Source organism: Boleophthalmus pectinirostris, unplaced genomic scaffold (genome assembly GCF_026225935.1).
Source record: "Boleophthalmus pectinirostris isolate CB_2022bp ecotype Guang Dong unplaced genomic scaffold, ASM2622593v1 HiC_scaffold_17, whole genome shotgun sequence".
NCBI lineage: Eukaryota > Metazoa > Chordata > Actinopteri > Gobiiformes > Gobiidae > Boleophthalmus > Boleophthalmus pectinirostris.
The window spans coordinates 17,774,019-17,797,043 of NW_026571115.1; the positions used below are offsets into that span (position 1 = coordinate 17,774,019).

Here is a 23,025-nt window from a genome sequence, read left to right on the forward strand (position 1 = left end):
AGTTAAGGCAAGGCAAAGGAAGTTTATTTCTATCGCACAATTTGTACACAGAGTGATTCAAAGTGCTTTACAGAATAAGAGACATTAAAACCACAACATAAGCATATCATTAATCAACACACCTTTAACTTTCATTGTTGTTTTGATTTTGTTTTTGTGCTTTTCAGAGCGACCAAAACCACTCTGAACTGGAAAGCCCCGTCCCAGGCCTTCCAGTACATCACCCGCCTGTTGGGCCTGAGTCACTATCAGTACCACACCCTGCTGGGCCTCACTGTGTCCGTGGGCGGGATCACAGAGTCCACAGTAGGTCATCTCCGAATGGACAAGTCACACTGTAGTCATAGAAATGGGATTATCCTGCTCACACAAAAACAAAAGAGGCCACAGATCATCTTTTGTATTCATATAATCCTATGTTAGTATTCACTTGTTTTACTAGTTTAATTTATTTGATAGTTTTATTAGATCAAGGTATAGGTGAATTAGTATTGAAATTTTATGCACGCTGCCAATCTTACACACAATCTTAAACTCACTGAATGTAAGCATACACTTTTGATTACCTGTAATTGGTCTGATAATTGTTAGGCCTTTCCCAAACAGCTCCCATCTCTTAAAAGACCCAGTTTAGCTTGTTCCCACAAAGGGGAGTGCTGTGTGAAATGATCTAGCACCGATGAAGAGGGGCTGTTAAGGGAAGCACAGATGGTCCTTTAACAGGTGCACATAACACTGGAGAGCAGCCCTATGTGATATATGCTCCAAACGAGTTTAGTTCCACATTTATTGAGTTTCGTGAAGAAATGTAAACATCATAATTTAGTCATTAGTGAAGTCAGCTAAGCATGTGTATATTAAAGATGATGAAATCTGCATATATTTGGACAAGCAAGCAAATTAAATACATTTCACTTGTTTTACTCACTGGTAAGATGATGAAATAAGGCTGATCTGGATCTGTATTATAAACATCATGCATCTTAGTAAGAAATAGCATGAAAATATCTATAAAAATGTTGATTACTTAACTATTAATACTGGCGACAGGTGCCTCATTTGTTCGAGCCAATCTCACCGGTGAAGATTTGGACCATATGCTGAGAAAGTTTTACAGGCTGCACAATTCGCTACAGGTAGTTCACACTAAATTAAGGGTATGGCCAGCAGAGGGCGCCATCTGACTAGAGTTCAAATTACCAAAAAGCTTCACTATAAACATGGCTTTAAGTTTATTGTAACAGTATTTCAGTTATCCATTCATTTAGACTTTTGACATAAATTTTGATATCAAGTTGAGTTTTGGATTGGGTACACATACAAAAAGTTTCTCTTGACCTCACTGTAATCGTGCTAAACAAATTCTCAAAGTGACTTGTTTTGTTTGATTTTATCCTGGACGTAAGACTGGGCCCTCAACTGCAGTTAATGAAATCTGCCTGCATAACGTAACTGAAATGGACCGGTGCCCAAATAAGCAAAACCACAATTTTTTGAGTTTTTTTCTTTACCACATTAATAGCTTTTTGATGTTGAAGATATTAGTTGATTTTAGTTTTGCAATCAGTTAGTGTCATGTTACGTTTTCCCTTTGTCTGTTTTTGCTCCTCTAGACGTAGTTTCTGGACAAAAGAAAGTGATATGTTTGTGCAGAGTTTGGGGCCGAACATTGAGCCAGTGCTTACCATTCTCACTCCACATGGGTTTATTCACACAGCACAGAGAGCCAAAGCATTAACTTACACTTCAACTTTTACCTTAATAACCAACATTAAGCAACATGACACAGTACTGCATGTTCTCTTTTAAGTGCTTTTTGGAACGATTCAGCATTGAATTTATGATAAACAGTCTAAGTAGTACTTTTATATTGATGTAGTGATTAAATATGATTGATGTGGTCATTAAGGAACATGAATTTAAATACATTTTCCAGGTTTATGTCCCCTTTTTTGTAACGGCAGTTTAGTTTCTTAATAGCGTTATATATTATGCTAAATATATGGTAAGTGAGTGACATTATACTTTCACTGTACTATACCTAAATTCACTCATCAAAGTTACCATGTTTTAAGGTGTTTTTTTTTTTAGTAAAGGATAAAAAGAGTGAGTTGTAAGAGCTGACATTTATGTTTGATTATAAATTTTCTTCTCTTTTTCCTAGACTGTAAAGTGTACTTTCCAAAATGTGTTATATTCAGTTTATAATTGCATTCTCAAATTTTTATTTCCAGGTGCAGTACTCTTCCCATTGTTTATTAGAGTATCTAAAAGGCATCCAAAATGACTGCACTGCTCTCACTCAATTTGGAGAGTCCCTTTTAAGCATTTTTAGAGACAATCTTCGTAATGACAGGTATTATTAATCGAATATCTACTGATTTATAAGTTTTACAAATTTCTTACATCTTTATTTGGTTTTATTTTGTCTATTTCAGAGTATCAATTCCATTCCTTAAGATGCTTAACCTGATGCTTGCAAACAACTGCTTTGAAATATTCACCACAGAAGAGAAGTGGGTGTTTTTTTAATATCATTGTTATCTGTAAAAACTAAATTTAACTCCCACTTTTTTCCAGTCACCCGTTCTGTGTGGAGCTTTTGACCCTTTGCAAAGAAATCAAAAAATCTAAAGTTATTCCCAAATTGCGTGCATGCATCACAGTGTAAGTCTAACTTTTTCTTGCATGTGTAGACAGAATATATGTTCCCACTTTAAATACTGGTGTCTTCCAGGTTTTGTGGCTTGATCCAGTTCCAAGGTGATGTAAGAAACAAAGTTCTTACTCAGTTGCTGATGTTACTCTGTCATTCTTTTCCTGTGGTGAGTTTGTAAGATGTTGACAGACGCCAATGTGCACCAAATAGCCTTTAAATGAATGCTCTGTTGTCCTGAGTAAATGTGAGGGTTTGTTTTCTAAAACTACAGATCAGAAAGACCACAGCCAGCCAAATGTACGAGATGCTGCTGACCTACGATGATGTCATTGAGCCCGAAATACTGGATGATGTCATGACCTCGTTAAGTGACACAAACTGGTCGGTATATTTGTAATGTTAAAAGTAAAACTAAAAGTGACTTTTACATTTAAATGTAAAATGTAATGTACATAATGTACCTTTAATTGCTTGCATAAAAAGCAAGTGTTTGGTTGTAATTTTGTTATTCAACTTCAGGGAGAGCGACCTCGCAACTGTACGAACCCACAGAAATCAGATTTGTGATTGGTTGGGACTTCCACAGCCACAAGTGATAGCTAAGGTAACCTAAATATTTAACATGTACAAAAGTGGATAGCTTGTGAGGATATACAATATGCTTAATGAAATGTGATGGGTTTTTTTGTATTTTGTTTTTTTATTTGCAGCACCCTGTGACTTGAACATTGCAAAACCCATCAAACCAAGTGGAACTGAAATAATTAACTGTGCCTGTGGTTTAAACTATAGATTTAAAAAATAACATTCAAAACATTAAAATGTGACAATAAAACTAGACTGAGAACTGTTTTTCCATTGTCTGTCGTTCCTATTTGTAAGCCCTGGTGTTTGAATCTTATCACAGTCAATGACTATGGACTCTTGGTGGGATAGATCCTGCAACCACTGCAGCATGGTCATCTCTCTGTGTTTTCTTGCTGATCTTTATTATTTGTTTGTAATATTTAACAGTATAAAGCTTTCTTTGTCATATTTGGTTACATTTTTGGTTTCAGGTGAGCTGTTTATCCACTGCATGTTCCTAGAAGAACAACAGAGATGGGTGAAACTGAAACTAGTGTGTGTAAACTCCAGGGAAATGGCCTCTATTGGACCGCTCTGGCAGCAGATGCAGATTGTTACTGGCCTGGCCTCCCCCTGGGTCACAGGCAGACCTACTTTCTCCGCTCCACTGGAGGTGCCACAGTCTGGAGCAGTCCCAGCCCCGATAGCACTGCCCCTATGGTCACCTATGGAGCAACGGTTTGGTCTTTCATCAATAGACCATGCGTTTCATTAGCAGCTCATAGCAGCAACATGTGAGATAGTTTAATGCTCTACTTTAACAAAATTATTGTAGTTTTACATACACAAAAAATAGGTGAATAGCATTTTAATACATTTTTGGGGGGCTTACAGAACTAAAATAGTTCTGTGTACCTATATGAATGTATTGCTAAATAAGAAGATCCCTGTTTTAGTCCTTGATTTGAGCACTGTAACCTCACAGTTGGTTTCTCTCACTATAACTGCTATAATTTTGTACAGTGACAAATCCTGTTTTATTCAAATCCTTATTTTTACAATAGGTAAGAATCTGTTTCATACAGTAGTGATCATCTAGTGCCATTATCTATGTTTAAAAGTTTAAGCTAATTACCTTGCTCTATGGGATTTAAAATCTTATGGGGAAAAGCCCCAATGAAATCTGGAATTTTGTAGCATGAAATTCATAACGAGAGCATGTGGATACAATTACTTTTCATGAAATTCATCATTAACAGATCTATCAATGCTCATATTGTTCCTAGTGAATTTTAATAACCTTTGAGTAATATCGCTGTCTTAGCTTAGGCAGGCTGTTGTATATTTGTTATTTGGTCCCCTTTTGCCCTTTGTTGCTTCCCATGGGAGCTGCTGAATTCCTGGGTTTTTCAGTATTGCTATTGTCCATAATTCGACTTTAATTAATTCCAGGCTGGTTGGAAATTCCTAATGAAAACTAGTGTCTTTCTATGAATGCAGGTGAATTGACAGCAGAGCTTTGCTACAGTGCTCAAGGTAGACAGGAATGCTAATAATTCGAAAAGGCTTACAGTCGGTCTGCAGTAACCATAGTGATTCTTCAAATACAATGGTGCCCTTTTAAAGTAGAGGGAGAAGGGAGGGGCTTAAGATCAGTGATTCATTTTGGTGTGATATTCAGAAAGACTCTGGACTTTGCTCTGTTGACTGTTTGGATATTTGTGTTCTTAATTTAGGTGGGCACTGAGGGTTTTTAGATAGTATAGTATTGTTCATTTGAACCATTATTATTATATTATATATCATTACAAATTAATTGAAAAAGAAACATAAATGTGAACACGACTTAGCTTTTCCACCATTAACCATTATGCACTCCACCCTATTCAGTATGTACTTTTAGGCATTCATTTAGAGCAGGTATCTAACCTATGACCCGAGGACCAAATGCAACTCTCTGATAATTTTTTCCTCCCCTCTCAGGCTTTCTTGGTAAACTGCTCCAAATTATCATAAGCAGTACTTTTACTTCAAGTTTAGAAAACCTCCTCTATAATAATCACAGAGAGAAACGTGTGCGACAGACCATCTATTTAGGTTCCAAGTTTGAGTAAACATGTGGTGACTTGGTCAAATGTCTGCTAATTGCACCAATTTGAATGATTTTTAATGCTATGTGTATGTTTGGAAATGTGACATCACTTATTTCGAGGCTTGTAAATCTCAGTATGTTAAGAGGTGAAAGGTGTTATAGGATGGATAGGGGAGCAGTGGTTTTAGCATTTACTGGAGAGCGGCATTCAACTCAGCCAACAAATAAAAACTAAATGTAAATGGAATTTATGTGGAATATACGTTCATACAAAGTCTACAAAATGTCTGACGTGTAAAAGATCATGCACCCCTGAATGGACCTATAATCTGATGGTTTATATGATCAATCATAGGGCTTTATTCAATCACTGCAGAACAAAATCCATAACTCTCATTGCTTATGATTCTGATTACTGGACAATCTTGTTTACATCATGTGTCATGTCTGGTCTCTGACATGGGACAGTTGTGCACTTTTTAAGAAATGGGACATGTTGCTTGGGGACATTGTGTGATTCCAATTTTCTACATCCTGATGTGTATCGAGATCATGGGAGAACATGTAATGAAAATCACATCCCTTTTGAAATGTATTAGTGGAATGTCATGGATACAGAATAATTGTCCTCAGAGGAACTCTTTTTTTGTGTCTCTTACAGGCATCATGTTGTGCAGGATTTCTTATGTCAAATGTAATCAGACAGTGCTTACATTGCCAAAGCATAAAACAAATGGACATAATTGTATCTGGAAGGGCACCTGGCTTAAACCCAATGCGGATTTTCTTAATTATATTTTTAAATTCTTAAAAAAACATTTACAATAACACAGATAACACACAGATACTTCTACATATTACACTAATTCTATATCTCCTATATCTTGTAGTTCTATTTTTAACTTGACTTTTATTATACATGGCTATTATCTGCTTATTTCTCCCAGGTGTTTCTGCTGTGGGTCGTATGGCTTCAGCACCTGGGGACCATTGCCCCTCTATTAGTTTTATTAGTTTTATAGTTTTATGAGTCATTTTAAACAGACTAGCAATTATTGGAACCCTAATTGAAGTCATCTATTTATACTGCTTAGTCTGCAACTGAAGCAATACGGACCCAGGGTAGCGAGAGCGTTCCCAAACATGAGAATAGACAAAACACTGACCAAATCAGAAAGGAAAGAAATTGCAGTACTTGTATTCATACACTTTACCCCTTTACATAAATAGCATTCACAGTAATTACACGATTGATTGAAATAGAAGAAACACTGTCATTATGAATATGACAGCTGATGCGGTGTGCTTTCAGGAAACCGCAGGCTTTAAAAGTTTCCAAAAAGCCATAATCTACAGCACACCAAGCATGCGCTGTCGGCCGAGCAAATTACAACCTTGTCTGGAATTATAGTGATTTGGAAATGCTCTCTGGTGGATAAGAGGGGAATATGGGTTAATTGTTGCGCTTGTGTCCTTTTTATAGACCGCAAGTTAATGGCACATACAGGGGTATTTATATTCAAACACACACAGATGTCGAAAGATACATGGGCTAATTGAATATAAGGTCAATTTTGTACTGCATGTTGTTTTGATTGCCTTAGGGATCGCAATTAAGTCCATTTGCTTCATAATGGGGACTTTGTATTTCAAACCCACCGTCTTAAAAGTGATCTAACCCTTCGTCATGGTCTATTTCCTGCTTCTTATTGCTTTCAATGGTTGTTTTAAATAGTTGGCTACCTCCTATTAGCTGTTAATGTTTGGTCTTGGAAATCTTGTGGCCATGTTATGTTGCTGTATCTCTTTGACCTATAAGACTTTGGCATGGATATATTCTTTTAACACATGCTATGGGTGGGTATAGGGAGGAGGTTGTTGGCCAGCTGGTTTGTTTGGGTTAAAAATGATACGCTCGAGGCCTGCTCAGTGTTACTTGTGACCGTCTGGAAAATGTCTTGTATCTGACGAAGGACGGCTGCCCAAATATCATCACTTAAAGTTGTCAAGGTCTTCTTAATTAGATAAGATTATGGGTTTGTTTTCACAGTAGTTTAAAATTAGCCCCTTAGATAAGTTGATGTTTCCTCTTCTTTTCCCCTTATATATATTTTTGTAATTGATTTTACAAAAAAAAAAAAAAAACACTGTTGCAAGATACTAAGCCTACTTTTTTGTACTTGCACTTGGGGGGCTTCAGGGTGGATTCACACCTGATAATACAAGGTTCAGACTTAGAACTTAAAAATTGTTATTTCCTACCCTTACATTTGAAACATTACACTAACATTCTAACAGTAAATGTGTGCTCAGCTCACTTTAAAGGTCCTATATTACACAAACTTGAAAGTTGTGAGCTTTAAGCTATGTTATAATGCTGACGTTTTTGATACCTTATCAAAAACATGCCCAGAGTTATGTTTTGTTACACTTGACACATTTTTGAGTAATCCTTTACTTTTACCATATTTTCCGCACTATAGGGCACTCTGGATCATAAGGGGCACTGTCATTGAATGGTCTATTTTCAAACTTTTTTCAAATATAAACCACACTGGACTATAAGGTGCATTAAACGAAACACAACAGTTATAGGTAACTCAGTCAAACTTTATTTAACGCGTTCACATTAACTCTCAAAAAATACTATCTGAGAGCGCTAAATTGTTAGTGTATTCACAATAACTCATAATTGTTCAAACAGTTGGGCGATTACGGCATCAAGTACGCCCGCATCCCTCTCGTCATCCAAGTCAGAGTTGTTACTGTTACGTGGCAGTTTAGTGATGATTCTGGTGTTGGTGAAAGCTCAGACCACAGTTGATACTGATACCTTAGCCCAGGCATCTACGAACCATGGGCAGATCATGGCGTAAGTCGCTTGGCACTGTCTCCCTGTCTTGGTGAATGTGTGTTCGCCTTCTCTCATCCACTGCGCTCTGGATTATAAAGCGCGCTGTCATTTTTTGATGAAATTAAAGGCTTTTAAGTGCACCCTATAGTGCAGAAAATACGGTACTTTGACTACATCTAATGCTCTATTCCACCTTGTGATGTCATGAAGTGGTAGTTTACAAGCAATGACAGCTACCTTTTATCTTTCAGTAGAAATTGGCAATTCCAGGGCTGAAATTATCCAAATGATTCTAGTGATGGTGTATGGAGTTTGAAACTAAAATAATCTCAGTTTGAGAGAAGCCAAAATACACATTATAACATAGATCAGGGCTCTTTAACCCCCAAAATATGTGTAATATAAAGAAGTTACAGGAGATGCTGATTCACAGTATTTTTTGCCTTGGTTGAACCTCTCCATGCTTTTCCTTGTGCTCTCTCAGTGACTGCATGTGGACTGATGTGGAGCTTGCGCCTCTGGTTCTGGGCATGGGCCAGAATGAGCTCACGCCTGGGACCGTCCAGCTGCTCCATCTTAGCTCTGCTGCTGTACTACGGTTGTTTGTGACATTTGACCCGGCAGCCGCTCTTGGTGTGAGGGTCTACAGGAAGTGTGACTTGGGGCCTGGATGACCATTGGCAGCCTCCTCAGTAGTGCAGACTCAGGCCTTCACTGTTCCCCACGGAGAGGCCGAAGTTTGTTCTGGACAGGCGCCAAAGTAGAGGGGTGGTGGTGGGGGGCACGGCCGGGTCAGCTCTCTGGGGTGGTCCAGCAGTTACGTGTGGAGATGTGTATGTGGGATGTGCTCTGAGCCATAATGTTAAGCCTATGTTTTGTTTTTGCAAGATTCTATTATTTCTGATTTAGTGCTAAGCTTCTGGCCAATCAGACCGCTCCTCCTCCTTTCCTTGTATCCTGGGAATAAAATAACTGGCAAATAGTTTATAGATCAGTTGCCTATTTTCAAAATATATGCCTAATTCTGATCATTAGAAAGTTATGATAGGCAATTTATATAAAACACAATTGAGTGAAGTCCAAATTCAAAATTAACTCATGAGAGTTTAAATTTGGTAGAGGGTGCATAGGGTAGGGTAGAGGGTATTTATTCTTCGATGCCGTTCTTAGACTTGCTTAAAAGAGCCCCATGCTTCATTACCATTGTGAGTGGCGAGGTGCCGTGTTATCAGCAATATCAGTCTTGAGTTAAGGATCTCTGGAGTTTCTAAGGTAACAGTCGCTCAGAGAGATAGCCCTGAGGGAGTGTGATAGCGCCGCTCTGCTGGTCGAGGCTGTGTTATTCAGATTATTCTGTCACTCAATCGTCTCTGGGGCCTCGCGCACTCAATCTGGTCTCAATCTGAGGCACAAGCGCAGGGCCAAACTTAGGTCAAAATGTAAAGAGCTACACCCCCCCTCTCCTCCCCCTCCCTCCCCTTCGCTCTTCTCCCTTTCAGTCCCCTCCTCCCCTCCTTGGTCTTGGGCTGCCTTTGTGGCCACTTCCTCTAACCCAGTACCCACTTGTGGCTCTGCTCTACATTTGGTTTTCATTATGCGTCTCTGAAAGAGTTTGCTGATGATTACAAGGAGATGCTCTCTATGTTTTGCCTTCAGATTGAGTCTTATACATAGGCACAGGCCGATCAAAGGGCAGGGAAAGCTATTTTTGCAAACTAAAGCAATACTAAAGAATAAATGCTTTAGTCTACTAGAAAAGGACTTTAGTTTACTTTAGTTTGTTGCTTGTATTACAGGTGTTTTTGTTGTTGTTGTTGTTGCTAAAAATACCTTGGTAAACACACATTCACATGTTGTGAGTAGGTTTGCCTCTACACAGATATAACCCGTAACTTGGCCTGGCCTCATTTGCTTGACTTCCTGTAAAGCCATTTTATGAAAATTGGTACCATCTCCAGAAGGATTATAATCAAAGTAGTATCGAACATCAGACACTAATCAATACTAAAACTAATACTGAAACTAGATACTCACTAGAGCAGGTATCGATACTCATACTTATCGTCAGTCATGTTCACAGTTTGTGAATAGCTTTAGAATGATCTTGAGCTGTTTCAGAAAAAGTATAAGACCACATAGAACCTACCTGGACATCTGTAGTAATTTAAATAAGTACTATGATTTAATGTTGAAAATGACTATCCATTGTCTAAATAAGGAGTGTGTTTTTTTTCTTTTTTTCTTATCATCATGGTATCAGAATCAATATTGAGTATCAAATCTATTCCGCTTCATACAGGTCATACATAACTTTAATTTCTAAAAATGGCTTGCTTTTGTATTAAATTTGGGCTACTTATGTCAACCAGAAAACAAAAGAACAAATCTATTTCATTTCAATATTTTAAAAAATGCCAATTGGCCGACCTGAGGCATATATTTCCTTAGTTTATCCCAAAATAGCCAAAAACGTCTGTGACATATAGTATAGGCCTTATTTGGGGTTTGTGGGTCAACTCTGGGCCCAGTTGGATTTAATTACAGCTTTTGGCAGCTTAACACAGAGGTCACAAACACTGATTCCAGATCATTGCTGCAGTTTCATAAAACTATCCTCAAGAAGTGCACACGGTCAAACTAAGTTCATCATAGTTCGTTGAAACTGTATTTGACAATTTTAGCTCTTTTATTGTATTGGCCCAGATCTGCACCAGAGCCATATGTGTGTTTAGTGTCTATATATATGCAGCCAAAGATAACAATATTACTTCTACTATAGTTTTCCTTGCAGGATTGCACGTCAAATTGTTATATTTGAAATAGTTCTAGTCAGATTGTCTGTCCTGGTCCATGTATCCTGGTGTGGAACTGGTACAAAATAGGCAGCTGTAGCATTAGTCATGTAATACAATATGATAAAACACAAGTAAGTGGTTTCCGCAATTAGTTTTATAGTTTTATAGCTGGGCAATGCTTTTCTTGGATTGAACAAAGTTTAATTAGTAGGACCACTTGTGCTTTTGTGGTTTGGACATGTGATAACTAACCAATGTAGTTGACGTCTTTTTCTCAAGGGCACAGGATATTTCTGAACTTGTGACATTGCAGAGCTCATCACACGCCTCATATCAGATTCTGCTCTGATATGTCTTAATGTGCCTTTGTCTATAGTAACCATGTGTTTGTATGTTATTAATTTGATGGGACAGCCTGACTTCTAATTTCAGCTTTTGGCATCCCAGCTGTAAATTTCTCTTTGGCATGTTTACGTTCACAACTGTGTACGTTTTTGACAGTTTTTATTCAGAAAAGCTGTTTTAAGCATATTCAGTTCAAATATGATGACGTGTTGAGCTATCTGTGCGTGGTTAACTTGGCGTGCCGCTGTACCAGTAAAGGTGGGCAGTATATCTAATTATAACTATTAAAAATGTTGTTTGGATATGCTCATTTTTAATATTGAATATACTAGTATTATTTTTAGTTAAAAAAAATAAAAAATCTGCAATCCGTGCAAACAAAGCTAACTGAAAAGCTGCTGTCATCTTTCAAACAAGAGTAAAGTGATATTTCTGCACTTTTGTGGGTTTTATATATATTTTTCCCCCACATTTGTCTAATACCCATTTACAATATGTTGAAGCACATTTCTGGATTGCCAAAATATCTGATTACTCCTGATTTTCCCCCCAGTATATCTCAGCTATTTATTATATTTAACTTTTGATGTCACTGTGGCTGTACAATGTGCAAAGGTCTAGTTCCATGTTTCTATAGAGCGTAGCAGTGTCGCCTGCAGCCCTTGTTGTCTTTAGTTTTAGTAGTTCATGGCTCATTAGCGACCGGCCTCCTGTGAATGGCGGGAGCAGTTACAACGTGGCAGACGTGTGCGGGTTATTAACATGATAAATATCTCTGTGGCCGGAGCGGTGCCAGCCACTTGTGGAACATGTGTTTTGCATAAACTAACTCGGAGACTGTCGTTTGGAAGGGCTTCACTTAAAGAGGAACCCAGACCAGCCTGGTTATTCTAAGGGCCCACTTATTATATGGTCCAGATGATTTATAATCCTTATGGTGAAGTTGGTTAAAACCTTTTAAGATGGTGAAATGTGTGAACGACATTATCAGGACATTTTTGTTTTAAGGCGATGGCTCACAATACATTACAATGTCATTTTTACAGTAAATTTTATTTATTTTCTTAGACTGATGCTTGGCCTTTACTTTGAATATAAATCCATTCTTAATCAGTTTATTCCTTATTCCTTGGTTGACTGTGGAGACAAGCAGGTGAAATACGTATCACATCTGTGGAGAGGTGACCCCGCCCAGTAAGAATGCTTTAAATTATTTATTTTTGCAATAAATACATTTGAAATTTAATACAAATACAGATACATTTAATGACATACTGTGGAATATTACAAGCAAACATGTCTGTGGTGATGGAACCCTCACCAGAAAAATGACATAGTACACCTTTAAGTAAGTGGAAGTATAGTTTTTTTTTTCCTCAGGGTTTAATATTTTAGTTTAGTTTTTTCTTCAATAGTCAGATTGATGGTGTAGCCGCAGATCACTGACATGAACCTAATAAATGTTTTCCAATCAGAGGAATTCAGACATCCGCCCGCACCAGCTTCACTTCTCTATTTTAGGATCTCGAGCGAGGGGTGTGTGTGGGGGTGGGATTACACTCTAATATATTTAATCATTCCCATCCGCCGTGTGGGATGTAGGCTCTGAAAGCTCCTCAGCTCCTGCTCCAGGCTTGTTTCCACAAGACACGTTCTCTGTGCACTTTAAATGTCTGAAAAGACTTAACTGTACACCGCCACACACACTGGAGGTTTTGTGAAAATGTCTTTGAAACAGGGGGTATGTGCGTCACTGGTGTTTGAGCGGAGAAATGTGTTGAGGGCAGGCTAAACTGAGCTCAGAAGAGAAGAAAAGGGGAGAGGTTTGGGTTAGTACAGGAAGATAAGAGAGTGGATGTGGCTAGTGCAGTCTACTGGGGCTTCTATATTATGTGAAACTGACTCTTGTGAGCTTTAAACCAAGTTATAATGTTACCTCAACAGAAACATGCTTGGAGTTGTGTATTGTTTCATTCATATGTGTTTACGTTACCCTTTATTATTAGTCTGTTTACATCTGCAAAGCTCAAAATGCTCTGTACCACCTTGTGATGTCATGTGGTGGTAGTTTTCACCTCCTGTTGAACACCTCCGTTTACCTTTTGTTTAGTAGAAATGGGCAGTTCCAGGGCTATACTGATCCAAATCATTCTGGTGAAAGTGTATTTTTAAAGTGGAGTGGATGCAGGAAGTGGAGCACTTCCTGTATCAACACATGTCATCACAAAGTGGAGTATTGTCTGTTTGAGAAAAAAACTCGCGTAAATATAAAAAATAAAAGAAATCATAAATATGCATGGCCTGTGGTTAAACATACGTGAAAGAAACAAAACACAACTCTAGGTATGTTTTTAATGAGGATACAACATTAAAAGGGAAAAGGGGTATAAAGCGTTATGTTTTGAAAGATATAGAGGTCTGGAATGAATGAATTATGCATTAAATTTAGTTTTTTTTTTATTTATAGTTTGTCTCTTATATTTACAGTAAGTCATAACTGAAATTGTATATGTTAACTTGCTGTTCATATGCTGTTTTTTTCTTGGAATTCTGTCATTGTTTAATAGGGTTAGGCATTATAAGTACTTTTTTACTTCAGCCTAAACCCTTTCGGTCATGATCTATGGGATTGGAGTCTGTGTTTTGTTTTGTAGTGCTGCAAAATGACTGAATAAACTACTACTACTACGGATCAAAATAGCAACACCTTTCTTCATTCATAGTCCTTCATAAAACTAACCTTGTATTTTTCTGGATTATTCCCTGTAAATAAAGTCTTCCTGAAGTGATTACTGCTCATCAACATTTTTCCTTTCTACTTTTGTCCAAGACTCAGTTGTAGAGTCCCAATAATGCTATCATGTCTAGTATTTCTGAGGTCCCTCTTTGTCAGACAGGCAGATGAAATTGCAGGATGTGGGATTTCCCAAATGAACAGATGATGGCTCTTGTCCTCTCATCTGTGCGGTTTGGGGAGGCTGGGTTAGGAAAAGGGAAGCGTGCCTGTGCCAGTGTTGTCGGCAAGATCACACAGGCACTGGGCAGGAGCTTCTCTCTGATGTGGTGGACTCTTGCCACACAGCATTGCCATCCTCTGTGTCTGTCTGGGAGCAATCAGGAAGCTTACTGGAAAATCTCAGTCCTGCATAGTGGTACAAGACTCATAAAGGATGCACACAAAGAAGTCTTCACATATCCTCATTTTGGTTGTGTTTCATTCACACATGTTTGAGTAATCCTTTATTATCAGACTGTCTATCTCTCCAAAGCTCAGAATGCTTTGTTCCACCTTGTGATGTCATGAAGTGTCAGTTTTCAAGCTCTATCTTACCTTTTTTCAGTAGAGACAATTAATTCCAGGGCTATGATTATCCAAATGATTCTACTGTATACATAAGTTTTATAAAGTTTAAAATCACAGTGGAGCATCACAAGGTGAAACTGTGTTTTAATTTTGAAAGAATTCAACCTTAACATGCTGAATTAATTTTAAAGTGGTACAAGGACACACATTCTTTAGTTCCCTTTCCTCATCAAAAAGAGAGGGATTAAATGAAGTCAGATTAAACTGCATGTATAATCTTCCATAAGATTAAACAATATTATTTTGTTTATTCTTGTCAAAACAAATGGCATTCTTCAAGTGATTAATTTCTCTTTTGGATGGGTCATATATTTCCAGGCAGCTCTTGCTTATGTTTGTGTTTTATTGTGACACAGGTGCAATGAGGCAGAGGCATTCTGTTTGTCTCATGTGTAATTACTAGCTGTCACCTCTTCTCCTCCTACAACCCTCAGCGCTGCGTTCACTGGCTCTGGTCCAACACACAAGTTTCTACACGCACCCAGAACAATGGTGAGTGTGTCTCACTGTGGCATAACACCATAAACATGCGTATACGTACACAGTGTGACAAGTCTGTGTGTGTCACTGTCTATTTGAGTCACTCTGAAATCAAGGCCTCTACGGCAAAGCGAAAATACAGTTAGACCTTCTTTTTTCTGCATACAACATTTTACCATTACATTTTACTTAACCATTATTAATAATAATTCAATTTGGTTGCAATTTGGCTGATGCAAAGAACCAGGCAGTTCAAATCATCAGCAGTTAAATCCCTTCACATATTTCTCCACCAGTTCTTTTATTTCTCCTGTAAATGAGCTGCTCTGAGTTAGACTGGCTGAAGTTAGACTGCCAAACTCTACCCTTCTCACTACCAATCACTCACACGCTACTAGAGTCGGCTCGTACTCACCAACATAGATGAAGTGTCTTGCCTAAGGACACAACAATAGTTTGCTCTAGAGCCATTGGTGCTTCACTGTGGCAACTATTATTCCCAGCAGTCTCCTAACAAAACTTAGTAGGTCCAACCCATCTTATCTTGAGATCAGACGAGATGGGCATTGAAGAGGTGGTATGGTAGTCTGATTCATCAGCTGGTTTCACTTCGTGGAAACAGTCTGACCTCACAGTATTAAGATTTGTTTGCTCAACGGTAGGCGAGTGCTTTTTATTTAGACAATCACTGCTATTTGGTCGTGACGTATGTAATACTCCAAATCCCTTGATAAAATTCACCAAACATTCTCTTTGTTCCAGTTTTAAATCTTCAATTTCAGAAATCGCTTCCAACACAGAATGTATGGCTTCATCTACATCCATCTCGACCTTGTTGTTTACTGTTGTGCTGTACTGCAAAAGGGACTCAGACAGGAGCTTGAGTTTGATGTCATGGCTTCACAGATCTTTGCTGATTGACCGGTGCATGGTCTAAAACTTCCAGGATTCATGCAAACCGTCTAATGTATTCCGATCCCTGACCTAGTCGCCGGAGAGAAATTAAATTGAGCAGAGGCACTAGGTAGCGCCAGCCTGGCTAGTGGTATGTCCCCATATCAAACTGAATATTTATGTATTTATTATAGATGCTGTTAGATTACATGTCCATGCCCATCTCATGCAAAATTAACTTTTCAGAGCTTTCTACCTTCTTAGAGTGTTTAGATTGATTCAGCGTTGTTTTAACAAATTGCAGCGTATTTCTGCTACCCTCTCATGTGACAATGAACTAAAGTTTGCTACAACGATGACGCAGCCAGCTACACCTATATCGCTTTTGACGTAGCAGAAGGCTCTTCGCACCCGACCCCCTCCCCCGCTCCACTGCCTCCACCCTGCCTCCACCCTCGGCTGTCAGTTCCCACATGAACACCTTAACAAAAGCGACAGCATAAGCTAATTGTTATACACTGCAGTGTACACGATATAATACGTTTATCTACTCGCGTTTATTTATACTTTACCAATCAGTAATGTTCAGCTGATGCCGACGCAGTGCTTGCGCTTCGTGCACCTCAAAGTCCTCGTCTGATTCCGGATCCAACACATGCGGCTGAACGCGCTGTATCACCATGATGAATAAAAGTTTATTCCTACCGCTATCAAGGTGCTCGCCTGTCTCCCCCTCCCTCCCTGAGATGGGCGGAGGAAGGGCGGCTCACTCAGAGCCTACGTCACGTTTGGAGGGCAGAGCCTGTGCTTTCTCAGGATGGGCGGGGGGATGAGCAATAGCCAGACTTTCACAGTTCCTTATCTGTGACTGCTTCCAAGAAATCAGTAAGATTTCATAACTATTGTGTAATGGATGTTCCAAAACCCAAATTGTGCTTGTGTATGTGCATAAGATACAATGTGAAAAGAGTTATTTTGCATGTGATGGGCTCTTTAAAGAGCCCACATTATAATATTTTCTGATCTATGTTATAATGCTGTTTCCTTAACTTGAAAACCACCACTGCATGATATCACAATGTGGAACAGAGCATTTTCAACTTTTGAGATGTAGACAGACAATAATAAAAGATTATTCAAACATGAGTGAATGAAACAAAACACAACTTTAAACATGTTTTTAATGAGGTAACAACAGGTTAAAAATCTTACATTTGTCACATTTCTACCCAGTCCTGGACGTGTGCCTGCAGCAGAGAGAGGAGAGGGTGCCCCATGGTGCCAGAGTGAAAGGGTGAGTCATTAACATGGACTTATGAGAGGAGCTGGCCATGCTTATTCCCTGAAGAGCAGTAGCTTTTTTATGGCTGCTCGAGTCTGCTGTTTATAGTCTGAGTTGGCCTTTGACTTCCCTCTCTTACTCTCCTTTTCTCCATTCAACCCTGTATTTATTAAACAGCCCCACAACCACCTGTCTAAGAGGAATTTGTGCATTCAGCTATTGGCCTAAAATCTGCTTCTCCTGTGTCCATTTTAAAAGTACGACAGTAGAGGTTCACCACCAGTCTGCTGTGGTTAAGGACAGCAAAATCCAACTCTCCTGCTTCTCTCATCATCTGGACTTTTTTCTTCCAAAATCCTCCTTTCCCCTCATTACCAAACATTGTGCCAGTATTTTTATTTTTCAGACATTCAATCAGAAATCCCCCTCCAACCCACAGCTGGCTCTGGAATGTCCTCCCTCTCAAATCTTCTATCCACTTCATCACCTCCCAATCCCCCTCTTTAATTTTCCCTCTCTTCCACCTCTGAGAGTGATTCAGAGGTACATGGAGTAGCCAAAACTGTACTGCTATGTCAAAATAATATTATTCAATTAAAATAAACTATCACCTACATCAGTACTTTGCACTTATTCTGCAGGAGAAAAAAAGGACACAGGAGAATCTGATGAAGATATGTGATAGGTATGAAGATAGAGATGTGCAAACCAAATGGTCATTTTTTTTTTCTGTTTTATTAAAAGTAGGCTACATATTTGAAGGGCTATTACGCTATTTTTTCATTTATGTTATAAAGTTGCTTCCTCATCAAAAACATACCTGTTCTGTTTTGTTTCATGTTAAAACACAACCCTGCATATTTAGGCCGAGGAAGTGCTCTCCTGTGTTTTTAAACTCCATACATAGCTGTTGACCTACCGCTTCATGAACTCCTTTTTTTTTTTACCGCAAAGGTATGTACATGTACACTTTTTTTTTTTTTTTTTACAAAAACTAATTTTTTTTTTTTTTTTAAACATTTTTTTTTACACACACAATTATGTTTTCGTTTATGGGCGATAACAATTACAAAAGTTTATCGTTTATGATCGTACAAAATAAACAGTAATGAGAATGAAAAATGGAAGGATTTTTTCACAAGGGGGAACAGTACATTATGAGCTTTGGAGATGTAGACCGACTAATAATAAAGGGTGTGTGACTAAAACAAAACACACCGGGTATGTTTTTGATGAGAGAACAATGTTCTAACATGGCTTAGAGCTCACAAGAGTCAATTGTAATATAAGACTTTTAAGCTACAAGAAGCTACACTAGTAAAAGTATAGTTCCCCCCGTGTTGGTGTGCATGGCCTGATCTTGGAAGCTAAGCAGGGATGGGCCTGGTTTGTGCTTGGATGTGAGAGGCTTCTGTCAGTGTATCCCAGGGCAGCTGTGGCTACAATAGCAGCTTACAATCACTGTAAAAGTGTGGAGTGAATGAATAATGCACCATAAAGAGCTTTGGATGTCTTGAAAGGCACTATATACTAGTAAATCTAATCTATTGTTATCAGTATTAGATAAATATTTTTGAAGTAAATGTAAGTCTTCTGTACTTTCCTTCAGGTTTTCTATCTGTCCCTTGCCGCGTTAGTGTCTGTCTGTCTTTTCATAGATGGTATAAGTGAGGGGCTTACACAGGGAGAGAGGTGCGTGTCACTGCCAAAGCTCACAAACTGCTCGCTGTCCACACAATGAGTTGCCGTGGAGATAGGATCACATTTAGTGCGGTTGGATCTCTCTGGTTTCGTTTTAGTTTTTGATTCTGGGCCTTTGCCTTTTGCTCTTTTCACACTTTCCATCTGGACTACTGTAATTCCTCTAAGTCCAGGTGTTACCTTTAAAACTCAAGACTATAAACGCCTTCCATGTGTTCAGAAAAGCACAGCAATAGATAGAAAATGACAAATCGACACATGTACCGTTAACATTGAATTCACTCATGATTTCCCCAAAGCAGGATGCATCAAAGTCAAGGGTTTTAAACATCTACTGGAAAAAAAAAAAACTACTTCACACAGCAGTGTTTTATATTAAAGTGAATGAGTAATAGGCCCACATTTTTTAAAAGATTGCTTTAAGTCATGGATCAACAACGGGAAATTGGACTTCAGTGCATTTGAAATGCGTTGTACTTTTACAATGTATAATAATATATCTAATACAGATGGGGAACAGCTATAAAGAATATTGTTAAAATGCAAATTTTCAAGTTCAGGTGTCTTGCCACTAATAAAAATGATCCAGATCAGGTTAAACATTTGTGAATGTACCTTTTGGATACTTCAGTGGAACATACAGTTTTATCAATAGGAAAATCTTACTCTGTTCCCCCAACCTGGACTATGAGATCAACACATTGTACACATTGTAGAATATATGCACATTTCTTTGCAGAATTAAACCTATAAAACAAATGGGAAGTTATTAAAAGCACATCAACTGAAACAAAACTTCGACAATGTGACAAATTATATCAAAACAATAGTTAAACGCCGGTTTGGAGCCAGAGGTGCTGACAGCTAAAAAATGATATGTCTCGTAAGGACAATTTGTCATGCGGTGGAATGTCTCACTGGTATAGTTGAGTTGTGTTGTTGCATCCTCCACAGAGCCGCGCTACTTTGTGTGATCTCATAAATACTTCTGACATGTCACAGAAGCAGAGACGTCTGTACACACTAAAAAAAGTACAACCAAAACCTTCAGAATGTAATCTTTTTCAGAATAATTAACAGCACACGACTCTGGATTCCTTGTTTTTCCACCCTTCACACTTGAAACAAAGGCACTGTTGTTTCATTGCACAAGAACAGGTTTATAGAACAGCAAATGGTCAATGTTGCAACTACAGTTTTGTCAATGTGTTTTTCATTTTTGGTTATGCAAAATGTGCAGATCACGTGAAACGAAATGAAGACCAGTTTTTGATGTTGATAGATGGTTATCTAAAACATCACATCCTAAGAGAGGACATTTGACTTTCTTAAACTTTGGGTTGTAATCTTTTATCATAGCACAGCCTCTTACCAAAGCCCCTCTGTATTTTCCAGCATACTTATTAACATAAATTCCTTCGCAGAAAATCCATAATAAATCGTGAATGGGCCTCTCCGTTTAATAAAATCCTACATATTCATATCCTCTGTCATTCTGTTCTCAATTGTTCTCTTCATTGTCCTCCAAACAAAACAATCATAGAATAATACGGTTCTTCAATACCTCATGAAATATACATAAACTGCCTTCTTTGTTAGCTGTGCCCTGTAATTCATTTGTGTCGTTTTAGTATTTGAAGGAAGCAGTGTGCAGCCGGTCGCAGGAGGAGGTGGAACTTCTTGTTGATGTTAAAGCTAAAGTGATCCAGATGTAGTGGAAGGTTCTGGACTGAGGTCATCTTTGGCTGTACCAGGGCTATAGGATCTGTACGCTTATATTGGTGTCAACTTTGAAGACAAACAAGGAAGTGTTCTGCACAGGTGTAAAACGACTTTTCCTTGCACTCAGTGACAGCTCTTATTCCCAAGAGAGGATCACATAGATTATATGAAACGGAGCTTAATTTAAATGGGGAAGCCATGACATTCCTTCATATTCCTTAGACAGTCGTTTGGTTAGTTAGTGGTATAGAGATGTAAAAGCAGTCTTGTGTTTCAGATCCACACAATAATTCACTGTAAATATTGTACGAAGCCTTGAGCGGAGACGTATAAACAGATCAGTCACATACACACCACATGGCACCAGTGTGTGTACCACATTTTGAATGGAGTAGTATTTGTAAATTACAGGTTTCTACTGAAACTAGTGCGAGCAACATGATAATTATATTATTATGACTGCTGGTTTCTTTTGGCATTTATCTGAAATAGACTTTTTCCCTTTGTGTATTTACAAATGGTCGGTGAAGGGAAGAATGCTTTGAAAATGTATTTAGTTACAGAATACTGAATACCTGCATTAAAAAGTATTTTGTAATGTATTCTGATACATGGTCTAATCAGAGTACAGTATTCTTAATGCTTTGAATTATTTTACACAGAGATGCATTTAAATTATACTGTAAAGACACATGCTTTAAGAGCAATCTTTCCTATTTTTTTCACAAAAAATTGTGAAGATTGAAGTCTAAATTGTGTAATCACCAAACCAAAGAGCAATACAGGTACTCAAATTTAGTATTCTGAATACATATTCTTGTTACTTCCCAACACGGCAAATGGTGTGCTGTCAGAAGTAGCTATTCAGAATGCTGAATATTTGTATTTACTTAAGGACATTTATCGCAGCATAACCTTTTCTCTCCTTGGTCGTATCACAGGCCTTGGCTTCAGAACAAGATATCCTCATGACTTGTTATCACTCTTAATTGGCACACATACATAGTTCCCCTAACAATAAAATTATAATATGTCTGGAATTTTTGCTCAAGGCTTCTTCTTCATTGTAATTTGTTCTCATTTAAATATTCTACATTTCCTTGTAGACCTCAGTTGAAAAGCCAGTGGTGGAGATGGTTTTATTTTTTCATCAAATGCACTTTGGAGTTGAGTGATGAACTCAAACAAGCGCATGTCGTCAGTGGATGAGTATGAAAACTGTTGCAGCACCAAATACCAAAGCCCTGGAATGCTGAACATGAATGTTATCCCAGGAATTATGATTAAGTTTCTACATTATGCAGAATTGACACTTGTGAGCCTTACGACATGTTATAATGTTGTTACCTTATCAAAAACATACTCTATTCTCCAAAGCTCACAATGCCCTGTTTCAACTTGTGATGTCATGAAGTGGTAGTTTTCAAGTTAACGGTTGCCTTTCACCTTTTGTTCAGCAGAGACTGGCAATTCCAGGACTGAAATTATCCAGATGATTCAAGTGAAGGTGTATGGACTTTCAAAACACAATGGAGCACTTCCTGTATTACCCTGTGCCAAAACAAGTGTTTTCCGTGCAAGAGCCTAAATATGCAGAGTTTCTGTGTTAAACATATGTCAATGAAACAAAACAGGTATGTTTTGGATGAAGAAACAAGATTATAACAGATCAGAAAATACTGTAATATGGGCCATTTAAAAAGTCTTTGTACATGGAAATCACTGGAATAACTTGTAACTGAAGAGAGATCTACATTTATTTGCTCAGCCATGAATTTGTCCAGACTTGGTTGAACAAAAATACTAAATACTGCATGGAGAAAGTCAAGTGACCCAGATCAAAACATTTATACTGAATTTCTCATAGTCATGTCCAGTCTTAAGTACACAGACAAGTTGCAAAAGGGGGCCCCTGCTGTCCTCGCCCATTGTCAGGGGTCTGTGGGCAGGCTCGGACACATCAGCCCAGGATCAGATGTGCTTTTGTTGGGACTGTCCCAGGTCCACGCTGCGCATCGTGACTTCAAAGGATCACGTCAATTTGTGTTAGCGAAGATGAGAGTCCATGCGTGCACTATTCACTAAGTGGGATCTGCTGGGGCCTCTGAGCACCCTCTGCAAGACACCATGTTGTTGTAATGGATGAGATAAGTCATGCAGTAACAATTCAGGCCTTACACAATGGAGAATGAGAATGCAGAGGTGCAGAAGGCAAGAAACTGTGGTTTAGGTCAACTGAAGAGACTCGAGTATGTATTGAAGAATATTGC

General features: G+C 38.3%; 1 protein-coding gene across 3 annotated transcripts in view; it reads left to right on the plus strand.

Moving 5' to 3' along the window:
• tbcd (tubulin folding cofactor D) overlaps positions 1–14,115 on the plus strand; it is a 28,115-nt gene extending 14,000 nt beyond the window's left edge. The window contains exons 32-39 of one of the 3 annotated variants that reach the window (XM_055152861.1): positions 168–306; positions 2,235–2,356; positions 2,439–2,516; positions 2,581–2,667; positions 2,738–2,825; positions 2,931–3,040; positions 3,179–3,263; positions 3,718–14,115. In XM_055152861.1, the coding sequence (XP_055008836.1) occupies positions 168–306; positions 2,235–2,356; positions 2,439–2,516; positions 2,581–2,667; positions 2,738–2,825; positions 2,931–3,040; positions 3,179–3,263; positions 3,718–3,747 (739 nt within the window). In that variant the 3' untranslated portion in view covers positions 3,748–14,115. Of the gene's footprint in view, positions 1–167; positions 307–1,050; positions 1,137–2,234; positions 2,357–2,438; positions 2,517–2,580; positions 2,668–2,737; positions 2,826–2,930; positions 3,041–3,178; positions 3,264–3,369; positions 3,512–3,717 lie in introns of those variants that run through there. The other 2 variants (XM_020932096.2, XM_055152862.1) reach the window with 2 other exon arrangements.
• The last annotated feature ends 8,910 nt before the right edge of the window (positions 14,116–23,025 follow it).